At 41.7% G+C, this 21,556-nt stretch overlaps 1 protein-coding gene across 2 annotated transcripts in view; it reads left to right on the forward strand.

Moving 5' to 3' along the window:
• FBLN1 (fibulin 1) overlaps window positions 1–21,556 on the forward strand; it is a 66,904-nt gene that overhangs the window by 34,183 nt on the left and 11,165 nt on the right. The window contains exons 9-16 of one of the 2 annotated variants that reach the window (XM_077178242.1): window positions 746–889; window positions 1,701–1,829; window positions 2,334–2,459; window positions 3,645–3,764; window positions 4,627–4,758; window positions 5,800–5,923; window positions 18,645–18,787; window positions 20,681–20,812. In XM_077178242.1, coding sequence (XP_077034357.1) covers window positions 746–889; window positions 1,701–1,829; window positions 2,334–2,459; window positions 3,645–3,764; window positions 4,627–4,758; window positions 5,800–5,923; window positions 18,645–18,787; window positions 20,681–20,812 — 1,050 coding nt within the window. Of the gene's footprint in view, window positions 1–745; window positions 890–1,700; window positions 1,830–2,333; window positions 2,460–3,644; window positions 3,765–4,626; window positions 4,759–5,799; window positions 5,924–13,832; window positions 14,280–18,644; window positions 18,788–20,680; window positions 20,813–21,556 lie in introns of those variants that run through there. The other variant, XM_077178243.1, reaches the window with a different exon arrangement.

Below are 21,556 nucleotides of genomic sequence, written 5' to 3' on the forward strand. Positions count from 1 at the left end.
GCAGCTGCTGCCAAGCTGCACTCATTATCAGCCCCTTGTTCTCCTGTAGAGCTGAAATCTGACACTGGAAACAGACTGAAAACAAAACTGCAGCCTTTAAAACAAGGGGGGCCAGTGCCTGTGCACAGCAAGCCCTTTGAAAGCACATGCCTGCCACAGGTAGTGCCAGGTCCATGGCAGACTTTGATTAACTTGCTGTCATGGACATCAGGAAAGCCACATTAAATGCATTTGCTCAAAACATTTAGGCAGTTTCACAGCCTAACTTTAGGCACTGGGAATCAAATGCTGCTCTGTGTGGAGTTGAGGGGATTTTGTTGTTGGATTTGGGACTCTGATCATCATGTAGAAGCTAAGAGCTCCATCAGAACACACAGACTGAAGCAGAACTGGGTAACTGAACTGTTGATCAGTGCTTTGTATATTTAGGAGAGACTTTTAAAGGCTTTGAAACAAATACAACTTCTACACCAAATTTCCACTGCTTTTCAATGGTATCTATGGCTTTTATATCTCCCCAGTCTTCACTCTGGAAGCTTTGTATCAGTGGAGCTAAAATGTCATGAATAGTTGTCTTCTCCGACAGGCAGAACTTTTCTCTGAGAAGTTCTCATTATGTAACTCATTATGTGAAGTTCTCATTATGTAACTCATTATGTAAAGTTCTCATTATGTACATAATGAGAGCATCTTACCTCAAACCTCTTGAGACCAGAAAGAGTTACACTGACTTGTGCTCTTGTAGATATCAACGAGTGCCTGAGCACCAACATGCCGTGCCCAGCTGGACAGATCTGTATTAACACTGATGGCTCCTTCACCTGCCAGAGAATCTCACCCAGCTGTGGCCGAGGTTACCACCTCAACGAAGATGGAACAAGATGTGTAGGTGAGTGGCAGTTGGGAAGAAAAAGCAGTTCTAAGAAAATAGCTCACATAAATAATTTATGTCTAGCAGTTTCTTGCGCTCTGACCAGGTTTTTGTCATTCCCACAGTCAATTCTTGATCCTGTTCTTTCCCTCATGGCAGTCCCAGCAAGTGAAGAATGACAAGCATCCACCCTCTGTCCTTCATAAAACTCACGAAACCCTACATTTTGAGGGGTAATGACTATCAGCCCCCATAAATGGCATTGGCTGTGACTGCATCAATGGAACAATGCTGTGTGGCCCCAGATCTCCTTAGTACAGAGAGATAACAGAAGGTCAACTTAATGCCCCACAGAGGCCATTCAAGTAACACTGAAAGATATAGATGCCTTTGGCTGGCTTTTAACTGAGATGGTTTTAGCAAAGACAGGCATTTTTGTATGTGTTTTCAATTTTTGTGAGTGCTTTATCAAAGCACTACTGATGACTCTGGATCTCAGACATCTTAGACTAGATGAAAATCTGATCCACAAATAGGAGTATGCATAATAAAACAATTTTGGACTGAATTCCTCCAAAAAGGAATTGCCTGATTACTTCATTGTTCATCCCGAATCCATCAACATTAAGGACACCTTAGAGCTAACCTGATTTGGTACGAATAGTTTGGATTTGTGACTCTGATCTCGTAAAAGCTGAGAGCATGATAACATCTCGTTTTCTGTTCCAAAACACTTTATAACCACCAGAGGACCAAAAAAAATACCTTAGCATGTTCTTCTCTCAGCCTGCATAGGTAGAAGTGTACTTAGAATCACTTTTTGTTGTAGATGTGGACGAGTGCTCATCCTCCAGCCAGCCCTGTGGAGAAGGGCACATCTGTATCAATGCCCCAGGCAATTATCGCTGCGAGTGCAAAGCTGGCTATAGCTTTGATGTCATCAGTAGGACCTGTATTGGTAAGTTGCACCACCAACCTAAATACCTGCAGCCATAGCACTTACAAAGTGATCCTCTCTAAAGAATGTTACTGCTCTGTGCATAGCCTCTGTCATCAGAATGTAAAATTGACTGCTATATATTATTTGGCTGGCTTTAAAACCATATTAAAGAACTGCTGGTACTTCAAAGGAAGCTGTATTAGTATTGTCAACATGTTATCTGCTATCCTGTTAAAAGGTAAGGTTGTGAGAGTGAGTGTAATTGTTTTCTGTGATATTTTTATAAGCACCTACAGCAAAAGATTCCTTTGGAAGATCAAAGCAACTTTCTCCTGTATAGATCTAATCCAATTATACTCTGGCGTGCTTCTAAATGAGCATTTTGAGGGCATCTTCTCTCTTTAGTATGAAATTTAAATCTGGAAAACAACAATCAAACTTTGATAATCACATTTCTTGTCCAGACTGGTGTTGCAGTGGGGCAGCCCATGCACAGAGCTCTCTGTGTGTTTGTCATTGCAGATATCAATGAATGCAGGCGCTACCCAGGCCGCCTCTGTGCTCACAAGTGTGAGAATACTCCTGGCTCCTACTACTGCACTTGTACCATGGGCTTCAAACTTTCAGCTGATGGCAGATCCTGTGAAGGTATGGCTCTCATTTATGGAGTGTGAGAGACAGCTCTGTTGCCCTGATTTTTTAAGTTTTTCTAAGCCTTCTGATGTTTACATTCTTGTAACGAACTTTCTCACGCACTTTATGTAGATAATGTATTGTGTTGCATTCTTTTATGGAGGAGGAGAAATTTGATGGACTGTTGGTTTGTCCAGTGTCATTGGACAGGTGACACCGTCACCCTCCAATCCACTGTCACTTTTGGAAATCTGTAAATGTTGGAGTCAGAAATTAAAAAATCTCTTTTCACCTTAGAAGAGCTGCGTTTCCACGTTGTGTTATTTCGTGTCCTATAGTGACACAGCTCATTGCTCTTTTAGCTGTTTTTTTATTTTTTTTATTTTACTTTTACTTTTAAAATTTTTTTTTATTTTATTTACTGGTTTTTTTTTTTATTTTACCTTGCAAGACTGCACTGAAATGGCATGAGAAATCATCACAGTGCAGTCTCTTTGGTTACATGAATGCTGCTGTGCTTAGTTGAGGCCACCACAGCCCATAGCTTGAATATATCACCCTTAGACTGCATCATTTGGCAGGACAGGATGACACAGCCTCAAGCTGCACCAGGGAAGGTTCAGGTTGGATGAATCAGGAAGAATTTCTTCTCTGAAAGGGTGGTGAGACATTGGGAGGGACTTCAGGGACTCTCATGGACTCCCTTCCTGAAGGTGTCTGAGGAATGCCTGGATGTGGCACTCAGTCCTCTGGTCTGGGTGGCAAGGTGGGGCTTAGTCACAGGCTGAACTCAATGGTTTTGGAGGTATTTTCCAGCCTGAATGGTTCTGTGATTCTGTGATGCGAAGATCTATGGGTCTGCTTTTGCTGCACTTTGAAGGGTGATTCAACTCAGTCAGGTTCAAAACCTTCAAAACCAGCCTTGCTGATATCCAGAAACAAAAATGTAAGTGTTGGCCTAAAGATTCCCTCCCAGTCTCACACCTTGAAGTACAGGAGGAAATTATAGCACTGTAAAAATTAACGTATACTGCCTGTTAAGAGTAACACACTGAGAGTCCCCTATTTCCAGGTTACTCAGTGACGTGTGCCATCCTTTTTTAATTACAACTACCTTCCAAAACTTTGTCTTATTCCAGTATTAGGAGTGACGAACATTGCAAGAAATTTGGGGTTCAGGTGTATAACTCTGCCTTTCAGATTTGAACGAGTGTGAGAGCAACCCCTGCAGTCAAGAGTGCGCCAATGTGTACGGCTCCTACCAGTGCTATTGCCGCCGGGGGTTCCAGCTCAGCGACATCGATGGCATCTCCTGTGAAGGTGAGCTCTGTGGTGCTGCAGGGAGAGGGTGGGGGCCCACTTCTCATTGCTGCTGTAACAGACATGAGCAATTCCATGTAATTTTTTCATTCTAGCATTTGAGTCTCTTCGGTATTTTCTTTGTTTTTTTTATTTTCTAACTGTATTTAATGAAGGTCTCCCGCCCATGCCCTTTTCTAGAAGCATCTCTTTCTATGTTGGTGTCATTTTTGCTGTTCACACTGACTTGTAGCTTGGCACACTTTTGTTATTTGACAGAAATTTGTCTTTTTCCTGAGGAGCTACCAGAATTTCTTGTCTTCAGCAAGTGGAGATATGAGCATATTTATGTTTTACATATGTAAGACATGTTATAACTAGGTAATATTTTATAGATCCTCTTTTTGTGGCTGGTTCTGAACTAGTGTATTCTCAAATACAAGGAAGATGAGGATGTGACCTCATGAACAAGATCCTGAGCTTGGACTTAGGTCTCCAAGACTTATTAAACAGTGAGACCTTGGGCAGAACATCTAATGGTGATTTCCTTTTGTAAAAACAACAATAAAACTATTCCTCTCTCTCCCTTTTATAAAGCACTACAACACATGTCACTGTAAAGTGCTTGCTCTCATCCATTACTTTGTCTGTTGGGCTCTCATATAGCTTTTAATTTTCTTCAGAGTTCCATTTATTCCTGAAAGTCTTTGCTATTTAGATGTTGTTGGCTAGAGCCACACATATCTGATGATCTTCTTCATTGCCCAAAAATTGGAATCATCAAATTGAATTTGAAGCTTATAGCAGGAGCGCTGTACATGTGCACTGGGCTGAATGTCAGGAACACATAGAAAATTAGTGGTGTTTTTTTTTTTTCTTGCAGATATTGATGAATGTGCTTTGCCCACTGGAGGACATATCTGTTCCTTTAGATGCGTTAATATTCCTGGGAGCTTTCAATGCACTTGTCCCTCCACTGGCTACAGGCTGGCACCCAATGCACGCAACTGCCAAGGTGGGTTCAACAACTGCAGGGAGACCTCATGCATTGCAGAATTCTGACAAGTTATAGCAGGTTTTGTGTTTAAAAAATGCCTTTCCTACGACATGATAGGTAATGCAGTACACATCAGCTTGACATCTGAAGAAATCAGTCTCTTATGATAAATACACAGGAAATTTCAGTTACAAAGTAATTCAGCAGAGACTACTTTTGAAAACATTATTAAATAAGTATAAAAAAATTCTTACAATGAAGATTCCAATGCTGTGAGTTGGTTTAGCCATTAAAAGGAAATATCCTGCTGTAAACACGTCAGCAAATATTTAGGTGTTGTCCACTTAGTGGCACTGCTGCTCTTCCTTTTCTTCTTCTTGCTGGTTGGTTGGGTTAGTGTTCTTCTTTTTTGTTCTTCTGTCCTCCCCTTGCAACCCTGCAGTAATGTTTAATTGCACTCCATGTTTTGCAGTACCTGATAGGATACCGGCTGCATCTTGAGTGCTGTGTTCAGTTCTGGGTCCCCTAGTTTAGGAGAGACATTGAGATGCTTGAGTGCCTCCAGAGGGGCAACGAGGCTGGAGAAGGACTGGGAACACACACCCTGTGAGGAATGGCTGAGGGAGCTGGGGGTGTTCAGCCTGGAGAAAAGGAGACTCAGGAGTGACCTTATCACTCTCCACAACTCCCTGAAAGGTGGCTGTAGGCAGCTGGGGGTTGGTCTCTTTCTCCAGGCAGCACTGACAGAACCATAGGACACAGTCTCAAGCTGCATCAAGGGAAATACAGGTTGGATATTAGGAAAAAGTTTTTCACAGAAAGAGTGATAAAGTTCTGGAATGGTCTGCCCGGGAAGGTGGTAGAGTCACCATCCCTGGATGTGTTTAAAAACAGACTGGATATGGCACTGGGTGCCAGGGTTTAATTGAGGTGTCAGGGAATGGGTTGGACTCCACGATCTTGAAGGTCTCTTCCAACCTTGTGATTCTGTCATTGTCTGGCACCTGCAAGGAGAGGAAAAGCCTGTGTTTAACCCACAGCCCTGTTTCCATCTGGCAGATATCGATGAGTGTGTTGCAGAAAGCCACAACTGCTCTTTCAACGAGACCTGCTTTAACATCCAGGGCGGCTTCCGCTGCCTGTCCTTGGAATGTCCCGAGAATTACCGCAAGTCGGGAGACACGTAAGTACCTTCCTTCCCAAGCTGGCATCATCTCCTCAGGGTCATGCCACTGCTGGCTGAACACAGAGCAGTTTCTAGCAAATATGTGTTGTGTTGGCAGGCCTACCCTATGTTTTGCACACACAAGTCTGGTTTCCTTCCTCATGCTCCTCTTTCTAAGAAAAAAGATACTCCCTTAAAAAATGCCATGTGTCAGTGGTTTGCACCATAATGATCTCCAGAGCCATAGGCAGATACTCTCTGTCTGGTTCCCTTGCAGGCAGCCTGATAGGAGGACTACACTGGGATTTGAAATCCTTGGCTTTTATTTCAGGATCACACATACTCTTTCCTTACCTTCACACTTCAGCTAAATGCTTCTTTTGAGCTCCATCTCTGAATTCTCACCTGTAGTGTTGCAAAGGATTGCAAGAATGTCTTATTTTTGGTACCATTTAATTGAATCATAGAATATTAAGGGGTTAGAATGGACCTTAAAAATCATCTAGTCCCAACCCTCTCTGCCATGTACAGAGACATGTCCCACTAGACCAGTTTGCTCAAGGCCATTTCCAAACTGGCCAGGGTTGGGGCATCCACCTCACTGGCCAACCTGTTCCAGTGTCTTACCTCCCTCACAATAAAAAATTTCTTCCTAATATCTTACATAAATCTCCCCTCTTTCAATTTGCATCCAATTTTCTGTATTAAAAACCTGGAAATCCTAGCAAGGGTGGTACTTTAGCTGCAGCTCATAATTGTGTCTCTAACCTAGCTCAGGGATAGTCTGTGCATTCTGGTGTGGAAAATAAGAGACAGCTCTGGGAGGAGGGGCAGCTGGCAGCTCTTTTATACCCATCAAATAGTGCCAGCAGAGAGGAGAAGTTGCTGCAAACTCTCAGTTGCATAGCTAGAGTTTATGGCTGGTCAAAGTGATGCTTTGCTTTCTGCCCTGTGGCTTTCTGGCCACCCTGTACTCCAGGCTGTTGTACTCCAGCAATTCCTCCAAAGCCTGCTTCATGTGTGCCCTGTACTCAGGTAAGTGTGAGCTCCACCAGCCAGGGAGGAAAGCTGACAAATCATATTTGTTATCAGCCCACTGTTGCTTTTCCCAGTCGGTGCTGGTATGGGCACCATCTGTCAGACAGACCTGAGTACTCTGTGCCTCCTCTGAGGAATGAAGCCAGCACTGATCTCCATCTCGGGGATTTTCTGGGGATCAGTTAGTTTGCATTTAAGCCTTAGTCTTTGAAATGTCATACAAGTGGCACAGCAGATGTATTTGATCAGAATGCTGGAGAGGAAGTTCGTGGTGTAAACCCAGCTATTTATAAAATATGCTTGTGTTCTGGGAAGGGTAATAGGAATTAAATTTTAAATTAAATTTGTCACATCAATGACCAAGCAGCGCCTCATGATGCAGATGTTCTCTTTATTTATATGACTGTGGGTTCATTGGTATCCTAATTTTAAAAAAAGTGAAAAAAGTGCATTGTGCAATGGGCCACTAGGCAGAATTAGCAGATTTCTGCTCTTACAGACATTCCTGCATTGCACAGTTCAGTTCATAAAATACACATCATACACACATGCCATTTCATTTTCTCTCTTATCTGTGTTTGACTTCATTGGCTATTTGAGCTACATGTCATCTTTTGGGAAAGCAGTAGAGTGAATGTTTTTCTGTGTCCAGGTTGTTGGGCTTTCTCTGCCTAACTCAGACCTACTCATAGGGTGAGATCCTTCTGATGTGCTCAGGCTATAATTAGGCTGAGTCAGACAAAAATCCTGCAGCTGCTCAGTGAAATTCTAATTATTTTTAATTCCTTAAGTCATTATCTTGGATTTATTAGGTTTTCCCCTCTCAACAGCTACAGATAGTTACTAAATGTGTTGCTGGAAAGATGTTTGCATAAAGCAAAGAGAATGTGAGTTCACTGTTGTCACTGGTGAAGAGCAGTGGGTTCCACAGGTGCTCTCATTCTCAGAGGATATGAATGTCACACCAGTGTGCAGGAATCAGGGTTTATGGGTGGGATTTCCTGCTGCTCACTGGGGAGCAGTTCATAAGACAGCTCTTTAGCACCCTTTTTACATCCCAACTACTTTACATCTTCTTGACTGAATCAGTTTTGCACATGTACCCCAGCAAGGCTGATAGCCAGCATATCTTTGTTATGTTCTGCATGATAACAACATTAAATCGCTTTTTCACCCAGGCTCTAAAATCAAAGTAGTTGGCTTCTTATCACTCTTAGTACAGATACCATTTTTTCTCTCCTTTTTATTCAAAGCACATTCCAGTTTCACCAACTTGGCACATCATAAGAAAGACAACTTATTTTTCCATTCCCATCAAGCTGGCACCTCAGGAAATTTTTCTACCTTGTTCCCCATTATTTTCTTTGGAATTGCTCTAATTTAATAGGCCTCAGTCCTGTAAATCCAAGTTTCGTTATTCTTATTTTACCTTAAAATCCTTATGCACAGGCAACAGCACTCAGTGATCCAGAAGCTTCTTTACCCAGTGCCTGTAAAGCAGAGGTTTTTCCTGGTGGCTGTTGCAGTGGCAATTGCCATTAGGTGAAGTAGGAAAGGAGGAAACACTCTGTTATCTTCCCCAAGTACAGCAAAATCCCTGGCTTAATCTAAATGGTAACAATTTTATTGAAGGCCTTATGTCTTTTACTTAAATTCTGCTTTTTGTTTTTCATTGATCAGTCTATAGGCTTGGGATTTTTCCCAGGATAGATAAGATCTGCTGCTCCTCATAATAGAACTTTACTTGCTGCACTGCCTTGCCAAAGAGTTTTTGTTTTCAAATTGCATAACAATTAACTTCTCTTTATATGGCATTGAAGTCTAACATTTGTAATATTTAAGCCAAGAAAAATAGTAGAAAAGATAAAGAAGCGTTTATGGCAACGTGTCAGATGTGTGCTGCATTGAGCCAAATGGGGAACTATTTCTATTTTCTAGACATGTCTGTGCATATTATTAAGGTTGCCTGGTTCTTATAATTATTAGGACATGTTTTTAACTCCTTAAAAATTTGCCAAAATGTAACCAATGGCTGAAATTTTTCATGCCGGGTGTCTGACTCAGGCTCAAGTTTTGGCACATTTCAGCCAGAGCAGCTCACCCATTTCCAAGAACAAGTGTAGAGAGGAACACACTGGTATGTGTGTCTGAAAGACATTTTGGTGATTTATTTTTTTAAATTTATTTTAACAGTTTGCTGTCATGTTACAGAGCAGAAATCTGAAATTTGCTATGAAATTGCTTTTGCACCAAAATCCTCTGAAACCTTTAAAATTACAAACTTTGTAAAGCTTGTAAAATTGCATTCAGCCTTCTTTAAGAAATTAAGGCCTTGATGGGTAAACCTAATCCACTCCTCTGTGCCAAAATAGGCTCAGACATACCTGGAATCTTTCTGAGAGTTCTTTTGCCTCAAGTCCTTGAAGGATAAGGATTTCATAGCAATCTGTCTTTGTATTTGGCTATCTGCCTCACTGCAATTTAATTCTTCCTGTCAATAGAGAGGTCTTTTTCTTCCATCAGCAAAGAGTACACTTCTGATTTAGTGGTCCTGAGCTTCTTAGTGCTCTTCAAAGCAGTCTGAGACATGCAGATCCAGCTCCACAGGCTATCTGAGCCTGCTCCCACATAAAGCCACAGGAGAGGAGCCCAGTCTGTCCTGGGCCAGGTGTGCCTCCCTGGACAGCCCCAACTCCATGGATAAGTGAGATGTTTCTAGCATGGGTGAGAGAGGAGCCAGCTTGGTAAGAAAAAAATGAGAAGAAAATGAAAATTTGGAGATAAGGAGTTGAATGTAGGGAGGGAAGGATCTGAAGGTGTGTCAAGGTGAGGAGAATGAGTCTGGGAGATGCTTCAGGGGTAGCAGGGAAAATTACAAAGGGGGCAACCACGGGGGTCAGGTCCTTATGGCCAAGGGTGACTGATTCCAGGGAATTAATGACAGGACAAGAGGACATCAGGAAGATGTCCTGAAATGGTGGTCAGGGAGGTGGTGGAGTCGCCATTCCTGAAGGTTTCCAAGGAATTCCTGGATGTGGCACTCAGTGCTCTGGTCTGGGTGACAAGGCTCTGGGTCACAGGCTGAATCTGGTCTTGGAGGTATTTTCTATCCTTAATGATTCCATTATTCTATTCCGGATTCGGATGGGGACCATCAAAGGAAGTAATAATTTGGGAAGCCACACAAAGATCCTGAGGGAAAGGATCTGTGCTTTGGGTCTAGGGCTGTGAGGTGGAAACTCAGAGAAATAAGTGTCAGCCAGGAGAGAATGGAGCAGGAGGAGGATTGGCACTGGCTGAGTAGACAGTCCTGATGCCGAATATTTGAGTGAGAAACAAGGGCCATAGACTAGGAAAGGGGATAGGAAGAAGAAATTAGGTTAGGAAGGACAGATGAAGGGTACAAGGATAGGATGTAAAGGCTCAGTGCTGAGGGCAAAGAGAATATAGTTCTGTCTGCTCTACACCTTGAAATGTCCTAGAGACTTTATCTCCAGACAGGAGAAGCATACAGAACACTTGTCCATCCTCATTACCACTCTGCTGTATCCTGTTTCCCTTCCTGGAGTGGGGCTCCAGATTCTCCTCTGGTTAAGAATTGTCTGTGAAGACCAGTCATCAGTTGGTTTCATTCCCTTAAAGTTCTACTCTGTTTAAGGCAAAAACCACCTTCCCTGCACAGCTGGTCATTGGCATCAATGTCCATGATGTGGCAGTGCCTCACTTGGACCTCATGGTGTGGTGCAACCTGCTGAAAAGAGATTCACACCAACAATAGCACGAGCAAAAGGAATATTTATATTTTTTTTCCACTTTGCAGTGGAATATAACATGCAGTTCCACAGGAACATGCAGTGCAGCATGTTGAGTTGGTCTCCCTGTAGGAAGCAAGCCATGAAGCCATAAATCTTGCTAACAGAAAGTTCGTTTTCCTTCAGCACGTGAGGAATTGTTGCATACCACTCAGCTCCTTTGAGCACAATGCAGTGAAAATCTGACTCAAAAATTAATCTGAGGGAAGGCAGAAAATACTTTTCTCCTCATTTTTACAAAATGTTGTATTTATTATCTACAAATGGAATCCCTCTAGTTTTGGCAGTTTTCATTTATCAGTGTTCAGTACATGAAATTCAAACTGGGAGTAATTCTTTGAAACCAATTATTTCAGCCACATAAGTAAGCATAATAGAACAGAGTAGAAAGTGAGCTAAAATAACTGGGTTCAAATTCAGGAATAAGCATTTAGCAGCAGTATACGCTTACTTTTGTAACCCATTAACCTGATCTCAGAGTTTTGCAAAGACTGCAAATATATAATATTTAATATAATGTATAATAATATAATATATTATATAATAATATAATATATAATAATACTGCAAGTATAAAACTGCCCCTGGGCTCTGGGCTGGTTTTCTCTGGTAGCACTTTGTGCCTCCTTAGGACTCCCCTCTCCTGCTGGGCCCCTTGGCTCTGTCCTGTGTCTCACAGGGCAGGGGCAGGACCCAGGAGCTCTGCAGACAGCTCTCACCTGTCCCAAGGAGCCACAGGGCTTGGGCTGCTCCCTCCCTCCTCCCACCATGTGATTTCCTGCTGCCCACTGCAGTCTAGAAAGGGTTGAAATGCTCTTTGCTCCTCGCCTCTGTGGTGTGTGACCCCAGAATGAACTCTGGCTCTTGAAAGCAATAATATTTGCCATCTCTCCTCTGTGGTTATTTGAGGGAACAATTACTGCACATTAACTGAACCTACAGTGCAGTGTGCAGTGCATACCACCAAAGCATGAGATAAATGATGATGAATTTTGAATAATTTTAGCTCCTAGCTGTAGGCACATCTATCTTCACAAATAACTTTCTGAATCCACAGGACATCCTTTTTCTTGGAAAGCTGCAAGCTTTGGTTTTTGTTCTCTTAAAAAAATCTAGCCATAATTTAAAAATGTGCTTTACTTTTATAAAATAATAAGGAAGAACATCTTTATGAGAGTGTAAGTGCTCATAAGCATGTACATGCTTCTAAGAAGTTGTACTTGAAGAAAACATTTCCAACTAAGGAATGAACTGTCTCAACTTGCTCCATGATTTCAGCAAAACCAAGTAGCCTCATGATTTTAACAACACCAAGTCATTCTCCTTAGTGGAGTTATTAATGACGTTTCAGAAAAGAATGCAGAGCTCTCCATACCTGAAAATACTTCAAGAGTATCCACACTTAATTAGCTGGCCATCCTGTGAGGACTTGTGCGTGATCTTTAAACACATGAATAAAACTAAGAATGCATTCAAATCTTCAAAGAATTGCTTCAAAGAACCACTTTTGTTTGCAAGTGGTATTAAAAGAAAACATGCAACACATTAATTGAAGAACTGAGGGTACTTTTAATTAGTCTTCTTGAAAGTGCTGATTTTGCATATAGCGAGGAGTTCCTGGAATTCAGATCACCATGCATTGGCAACAAAGTGGGGCTTGCTCATGAACCACAGCTCTGTTGGTAGCAGATGCTGCTGATAGGAGCTCAAACTCATGTCAGAATAAAGTAATGAAATGGACACTCAGATTTCCTTGAGGTGGTAAAAGAAACAAACCATGCTTTCATGCTGGAGCATTTCTTGGTAAAGAAAGAAATTGTTTAGGTTCCAAAATTTCAACTGGTGGAGCAAATACTGCTTGGAGTGGAGAGACTAATTTAATTGATTCATAGTTTTGCATGAGGTGAGTTTAGAGCTAAATGCTCAACCTGATCATGATGAAATTTTACAAAGTCATCATCCAGCTGAGATTGTTGTTGTCTACCTTTACTTCCACACACCTGCCTGAAAGGATGTTTGGACACCTGTGTGGTGATTTGGGCATATCTTTAACCTGAAATGCTTACAATCTTACCCAGTGAGCAATCCTTTACACACTTCTCAAACCCACCAGGTACCATGATGTCAGATATTCATTAATGTGTTCATAAACTATAACACCTTAAAGAGCAGTGACTTGGATGCCCATAGCTGTATGCCATATTTTTCTGGACAAAGTTCACTTCTCTCTGGAACAGAATGCATGAAGACTGTGACTGCTCATGTAAAGGTTTGTTGCTGCCTGCCAGCCTGTGTGGGTGATCTCTTGCTGGTGCTCTGGATTTTTCACTGTGACACGGTGCTGAGGCAATGAAAGAACCGAGGGCAAACTCCTCTCTCACCAGAAAGTCATGGGAAATCATTGCCATGACTTAGGGCTGTGCAGGAGGAGACTGAATGTGTAGGACACATTGCTGGAGACATCAGGCCATTGGATCTTGTTTTCAGGGCTTGCCTAGATGGGTGTTAGACTGTCTCTGGTTGGTTCTGATAGCACGGAGCAGTTCTTGTGCCATATCAGCAGGAAAAGGTTCCTCTTCAGAGACCAAGTCCTTGGACATTCATGGTTTTCAGAATACTTCACTCAGTCTTAAAATACAGCCAGACATGCCAAGTAAGACACAGACAACCCCCTTACCATTTAGAATCTCTTCCTTTACTGAACATATGTCCAACCGGCAAAGGAATAAACCTTGGAGGGGAAAACAGTGGCAGTGTTCTCCCAGGGGGGCTTGGCTGATGTAAATGAAAATAAACTCTCACCCCTGCTGAGGTGCCAGACTTGATCCATCTGTGCCTGAAGAGCAAGGGCAACACTTCTGACAATGGCAACTCTTCTCCCAAAGCCCCAGCTGCAGGCAAGTTCATCCTTATTGAATTCCTGTCCCTTTGCAATATGAGTGAGGTGCCAGGCTGAAGAGTGGAAGCAGGATGCAAGCCAGGCTATCTTTTCCCACCCCCAGTGCCCCTGCTCTCCCTCCCACTCGCTAAATGTGCGCTAATCTTCCTCTTGTCTTGTGTTCTCACTTTTCTTGCAGTCGCTGTGAGCGCTTGCCTTGTAATGAAAATAAGGAGTGCCAGAGCCTGCCTCTGAGAATAACCTACTATCACCTCTCTTTCCCCACCAACATCCAAGTACCCACCGACATTTTCCGCATGGGCCCTTCCAATGCTGTCCCTGGGGATAAAATTCAGCTGTCCATCATCAGCGGGAACCAGGAGGGGTTTTTCACCACAAAAAAAGTGAACAACCACAGTGGCCTTGTGGTCATGCAGCGTCAAATCACAGAGCCCAGAGACCTTCTCCTGACAATCCAAATGCGACTTTCCCGCCACGGAACTGTCAACACATTTATTGCCAAACTTTTTATCTTTGTCTCTGCACAGCTTTGATCCCTAACTTACAGCCATCACTGGCTACTCTTTCTCTTCTAAGAGTAGCTTTTTTTCCCCCCCCGATTTTAATAAAGTTTTAGTTCATCTGTTGCATGCTGCACTTGCATTTTATTTGCCATCATCATCACAGTTTTCCACTTTCCCCTATAACTGAACATCTTAATTTGTGGAGATTCTTCTGTGTACTCTGCATCATAATACAAAGCAGAAGTTGGTGACTAAGGGTTCATTACCTGAGCATCCTGAGGACTGAAAGCTATTAATTTACTTCACACAGCAGGGGAGTCAGCTGATCATACACAGTTACATAGGTTTAGGTCTAAATTTTCCAAAGAAAATATTTTGAACTGTCTCAACTGAGACATCTCTAGAAAATTTCATCCCTTATGTGGCAAATAGTGTGGATTTTCTGGCAATCTGTTAAAAGGGCATAACTTGGACCCTTAGGAGCCCTGAGGGGCTCCAGCACATGGGTCAGTATAAAAGTGTGCAGCCAGATTCTCAAGCTGTCCAATTTATTGTTGCTCTGTTGTATCCCATGAGCTAATGCTGATTTCCACCAGGTACAGATCCCAGTTCCAGATTCTAAGGATGGTACAAAAGCTAAGCTCCTCTAAAGAACATTTATTTGAGAGATATTTCATCTTTCTTTCTGTGGAATTTTTGCTGAATGGAAAAGCTAATGACAGCAGAACAGCAATCAACTTCATAACAGCATTCAGCTAATAGCAGAGAGCTCCTTTCTGTTTCACAAGCTATATCCTGAAACATTCCCATCTACAGGAACATTTGAAAAAGATACTTGATTTGACTCATAACACTGTTGTCTCTCCAGCTGTCATATGAAAGCTGATAAATTGCGACCACTAAATACTTTATCCACAACTACCATCACACCAAACCATAAGTGCTCTGAGAAGTCAGTCAGAATTCCAATATCCAAATCTTTCTTCCTTTGCTTTCACTTTCCTTGTTTACTTCTAAGCAGTTAAGAATAATACAACTGGAATATCTTTCGAATTCTTTTGTTTTCTGAGCTGGAAGAGGATTTATTCATTACACAGAGTCCTTGTGCTGATAAATATTAAAAGCTCATTCCCAGAGATATGATCCAAAAATTAATGTTCTACACTACCCTGGGCTCAGGTGTCTCTGCTGCTCATTAGACAGACAGAACAGTCATTCCATAGAAGAACAGGGAATAATCCATGTGAATGCACCTGTAGAGAAAATATCTCACTATCTAAGTGCTGACAGCACAGTCAGGGTACAAGGGTGGAAACTGGGAACCTTCTAAAGCAAGAGCATGAGCCTTAATCACCTGAGCACAAGGAATGACTCCTGGATGCCTGGATCAGGGCAGGACTGCAGCACTCTGCCAGACTATTACATGTTCCCCAAGGCAAAGTTTATCACAGCTGGCTGACAGGAGTTCAGGTCTCCTAAGGAATGCCAGTGTTTAATAAGCCTGTTGACACATCCTTATAAAGGTGCCAGAAGCTGGGGAGAGAGTCCCAGGTTTAAATACTGAGAGCACAGCCCATGTCACTTGAGCTAGTGGGGTTAATTACCGCCACAGAAGGTGCTTATACGTAAATGCTCTCTGGCTACCAGTTCCTTATGAGGCCATAATGAAGTAGGATGAATATTGAAAAATAAATTTCATTTTTGCAAACACGACTATATATTTTTTTGGCAGGAAAAGAAGGGAGTTTGAGAATGTGGCCCTCAATGTCGTAAAATGCTGCCACGTTAATTGTATTTAGCAAGGAACTCAAGAGCACAAAGCTCATGTTCCTCTGAGTCAGATGCTTGAATGCTGCAGTGTCACTGGGACTTTCAGGAGCATGTAGGTAATTACATAGTGCTATTTATATTTTCCAAATGAAAATGAAATCACAGCTCCTGGTCCAAAGAACTTACTGACTGAATCTGAGAGACAATATGAAAAAGAATCATATCAGGACCTTAGAAGAATGAAAAGATTATACTCAGGAAATAATCAGAGCAGCTGAGCTGTTTCTTAACTTTCTTCTCTTTAAATGAAAATGCCCATAGGGAAGATGACCTCCAAAGCTGTAATTTGTGCTGGAGGCAGAAAATTTGAAGGAAAGGTAAAAATAAAAAAGTTCTCATCACTTTTGCCAGTCATAGTCCCCACTGCAGGAGAACATGAGCAAAATGGAAAACATCAGCTAATCAGAAGATGAAATGCAAAGATGATGTGTAAGGATAAAATTATAAAGTATTATGAGAACAGAGCATATAATTTATAGCAAATATCAGGATTTGAGATAGATGTTAGTTGTGAAAGAAGTTACTCCAGTTCAGAGATGTCAAAAAGATGAGGCAATGAGAGAACAAAGTGTTATCAACTGCACTTTGGATATGCTGGCATGAGGCAATTATCAGGGATAGCAAAAGAAAGGTGATCAGAGAGTGAGTATAATGAAAGAACAAATTCCAGTTAAGCAGTGTAGACAGAGAATGCAAAAAAAAAAACCCCAAAAACCCAAGTTAGTGGAATTTGTAAGAGGAGAGACAAAAGGTGCAAAGAAATAGAGTTGGCACAGACACTTATCTGTCACATGTGTGGTTATGAGCTGGATGGATCTGTAAACTCAGTTTAGATGAGAGCTAACACAAATCACTTGTGACCATTGAGATTCTCTGATCTGTACCAAAGTCATGTCAGAAGGCTTTATCCCACAGGTGAGCATCATGAATGCAAGTCTTACTTAGGACTTCATCTTGCACAAAATGATGGCTTTGTTGGCAAAGTATTTCAGAAATACTTGTATTTGCCTTTTTCTCCAGCTGAAGTTGAGAGTAAAGCTCCATTTAATTCCCAGGAAGAAGCAAAAGGAGACCACTACTGAATGCCTGAGACACTCCCACCACAACGCATTTTGCATACAAATTCTATTCTCTAAAGACAGCTGTGGTAATTTAGGATGTTCTAAGTATTCCAACACTACTTAATATGCAATAGTGTCCCAAAATAAATTAAGGTGAGGGGTCTAGGACATGACAAGACTTTGTACACAGATAATGGTGGGAAGTAAAAGGGAACAGGCCACCTCTTCTGCCCTGTATCTCCTGTCCAGTCTCAAAACATCAAGTACAGGGTGTGAATACTTGTATTCCTGTATAATACCTGTATACCAGGCTCAGCTGGAGTTTATTAACTCAGCTCTGTTGCCTCCCCATGGACTGTGCCAGCTCACATCTGTTGAAGCATGAGTTCCTTGACGTTGATTTGTGTTTTCCCCTTACTTAACTTCATACAGTATCATCATGCTTCGATTAATTTTTTTTTGATGAGCAGAGTTGGGAATACGTAATAGGAAGTTACTGATATATTGATTATAAATAGAGCCATAAAGTCCCTTTGAACATCTGAAAAAAGATGGTTTGTAGGTGTGGACTGGAATAAGACATTTTGAAAAGAGCAAGAATGATTTGTTTTTAGAAGTATCTAGCAAAATAAATTTTCCTTTTTTGGTTTCCCTTTAACTCAGTAATTTTTTCTTACTTTTAATCTTTTCATTCCCCCTCCCCTGACACTGCAGCATTTTCTTTCTCCACTTAGAAATATGTAGAAATGGGCAGGTCAAAGTTGAGATCATTTGTGGGGCTTAGTCACATTTGAAGTCCCAGCACAGCCCTTTCATCTCTCATGAGCACAGAGTGGGCATTGTGTGAAGTTCTTGAACTGTAAGTGACTTTAAATTCACTCTAGTGGACAAGGGTGAGAAGTCATTTAACTTTTAATAGACTTTCAAGGCCGAATGAGCAGCTGGTTGAGATGGAATATGAAATGATCCTTACCATTTCCCCAAGCTCAGAATTCAACCTTTGAGATTTTAAATAATGTGGTTAACTTTTCCTCCCCCTAGTTTCCATTCCTCTCTGTTTTCTCAGTTCTTTCAGATGGAAAGGGAGGGTGTGAAAAAAAGACTTAAAAGAGGTTCTTCTGGCCCTTGCTACACTGAAAATTGTGAAAGTTGGCCCTTTACATATTTATTCCAGGTTTCTAAAACAGAAACAATTCTGTCTGCTTTATATGACTGAGTAAAAAGGGCTTGTGCAAGTAAAAGTGGCTCCACTGAAATTGCTGAGAGCAGGCCAGCTGAGAGGGTGTGGGTCTCGTTGTTTGGTCCTGTTTGTCCTTGGAAAAGGACCTTACATGGCATCTTGAGCACCACAGTTCTCTTTGTTTTCACATGCCTGGCTTGAAGAGCTGGGTTTGAGGGGGTTTTGACTGCAACTCTGAGCCAAACCCAGTTCTTCAGGGGTCCCCAAGCTCTGATGAACTGCATTTGTCTAAGTTTTTTTGTGGTGAAGAATCAACACTTCTATCAATTACAGTTATTGGCTGCCTGGATTGCAAAACACAAAGTATTAATTATTCAGTCTTTATATGAATGAATCTCTTTTTTGGTTTCTCTTAGTGTCAGACTAGAAAAGACAGATACCATCCGTTGCATTAAGTCTTGTCGACCGAATGATGTCAGCTGTCTGCTGGATCCTGTCCACACCATCTCCCACACTGTCATTTCACTGCCCACGTTCAGAGAATTTACAAGACCTGAAGGTAAGTGGTTTGTTCCTTGTTCCATTTAACAGACTGCAGCATATAAAACCTCCACCAGAAACCCTTGCCTAAAGCCAGACTCACTGCCGGTGCAATAAATGTTTGCACAGCTCCAAATTATAGTTTACCATTCATTTAATTAAAACCTTCAATACCCAGGAGTTTTAATTTTATGGAGGAAAGAAAGTCATTCTGAGCTCTAACTCATACTGCTTCCCAGTCTAAGGAAATACTGACTCTGAATTCCCATGTACCACATTTAATCACACAATAGACATATGCCCCATGACATTTTTTCTTCCCTTGTTTGCAGGTTTTGCTGTAGGAACAAGGTACTAAATATATTTCTCTCATCTGTCTATGCCCTGTTGATTGCTACTGACAGGTGACTCGTTCCAAGAATAAAAACCTTACATGCAGACATTAATCACAAAATAAATTATACTGAGTATATGATGATTGGCTGATTTTTGACCTACGAACAAAGTGTTTGTTATAGACTAAAGGAAGGGAAATTCCAAGGACCGGGCAGAAAGTTTTTAAGACAAGAATTTCAAAAAGCACCCAATTGAGTGGCTGTCCTCTGCAGTACTTGTGAGTTTTTAAGTCCTGCAGTTTCATACTCACTTTTCACTCACTTTCTTAGCTCACATAAAAACTAAAAAATTTACAGATCAAGAGCCAGTTTTTGCTCCTTGCCATTTGTATGGATTTTCTGGCAATGCATCCATCAGTGGGATGACTGCCTGCTGCTCTCAGCACCTTACTGAGTGGCACAGACACAGAGAGAAGGGTAGGGAAGTCAGAAAGGTTATTTTGGAAGGGTTTCCAAAGACCCTAAATCCCCATTTCTGATGTACCCAGTTTCAGCCTTGCTGTTTCTGAAAGCTGAAACTTTTCAGAAAAGCTGAAACTTTTCAACTGTTTCAGAAAGTTGTCCTAAATGAAAGCCAAAGCTGACTCTTCCCTTCTGCACCAGGCAGGAGTGGAGAAAAAGCCATCCCAGTCCTTGCCCAGACAGGAAGAATTTAACCACTGATGCAGAGCTCCTGTAGGTTCTGTCAGGCCTGTTCCAGGCCTTGGCTGGCCCTGCTTCACAGGGAATGGAGGAATGCCCCATGGCCACTCCTGCTCCCGTGCATACCCCTTCAGCTTCACCAGGTGTACTGGCAGCAGAGCTAAGGATTTGGCCCAGGATGCTTCCCAAACCTCATTAGTCCATCCTCATGTTTTAATTAGAAGAGATGAGACCCAGTGATCTGAGATTACTGCTGAAGCCCAGAAGTTGTAAACTGTAATTCAGTGCATGGCCTCAGGTGAATTCTTACAGCTCCAAGTCAAGTTTCATCATCTGTAGAGTGAGGATAACAATGAGAGTAATAATACCTCCATCCCTCACAAGGGACTTGAAAATAGTCTCACTTTTATTTTTAAACCTAAACATCTCCTCCAGTACTCCAAAGGACTCTTTAATTGTAATGGCATTACTTTGTGTGACTGCCTAGGGAATCAGAGTGGAGAGGTTGAGAGAGGTTCATCTGCTTGGTCCCTTCCTCAGCCCAGCCTGTGGATCCTTGGTGTTGTCCTCTTTGGGCACATGCTGGAAATCTGATTGGCTTCTTCAGAGCAATCTTTTTTGATTTTAAAAGTAAGAGTGTTTTGGCTTCAGGGCCCTTGGATGGTGGAAATAGGAGGAGAATACAAACCTATCCAAATCCTTGCTTCCCTTAGATCTTCTGCTTTCCATTTTAAAGGACAAACTGGGAGTGGTAAGGGAGGGTAATGTCTTCCACCAACTTTGAGGACAAGTCATTTTGGATCAAATTCTGTTAGATTCTTCAGCGATGTTTTCAAATACCTGTCAGTGCATTCTGTGATCCTCTTTACTTGCAGAGATCATTTTTCTTCGTGCCATCACACCTACATATCCGGCCAACCAGGCAGATATCATATTTGACATTACAGAAGGAAATTTAAGAGATTCATTTGATATCATCAAGCGTTACATGGATGGTATGACAGTGGGTGAGTAGTGTTTTCTGCCTACTTTCTTCTTTCAGCTATACTGTAGGACAGGGTCAAAGAAATTAATACAAGTAGTTAATCCCTACCTCGATTTTCAAGCCAGCGTTGATTTCATATTCTTCAGTCCAATATGTGTAATTTGAACTAATATCACGGATATTTTTTTATGCAAAATACCAGAGCCCTATTCTTTAATTTGAGAAGTATTTTAACTTTTTTTTTCAGAAGTAGCTCTAACTAAAATTGCAATTGTCTTAGTTTTGAAATGATGAGGGACCTAATGTAACCAGGAGCAGTTGGCAAATGATGTTAAGGAGGAAGGCAGGAGCAGATCTCAGCCAGCTGATGTGTTGCTCTGCCCAATGGGAGCTGCCCAGGCAGTGGCAGGGGAATACACTGGAATTCTCATGCCAGGTATTAAAAAGTAGCATTTGATTGCTCCTTATTAATGTTTATTTATGAAAATAAAAGACTCCTGTTCCCTGTGAACACTTGTGCTTTGGTATGTGAACATGCAGATTCTGCTCAGGTTCATACATGTGCTTCAGCAGGACTTGTCCTGGGAAAAAGAAAAATCACTGCAGCTTTCAAAGCCCTATTTCACGTGGTCTGAAGGTGGCACTGGTGCATTTCAGAAGCAGGATAGCACAAGGTCAGCTCTGCAAAGGTTCTATGAACTGCAGATAAAAATCCTAAGTCATTAGGTTTCTATTTCTTTCTTGATCAAACAGAAGTATAGATGTG

Source organism: Agelaius phoeniceus, chromosome 5 (genome assembly GCF_051311805.1).
Source record: "Agelaius phoeniceus isolate bAgePho1 chromosome 5, bAgePho1.hap1, whole genome shotgun sequence".
NCBI classification, from domain to species: Eukaryota; Metazoa; Chordata; class Aves; order Passeriformes; family Icteridae; genus Agelaius; species Agelaius phoeniceus.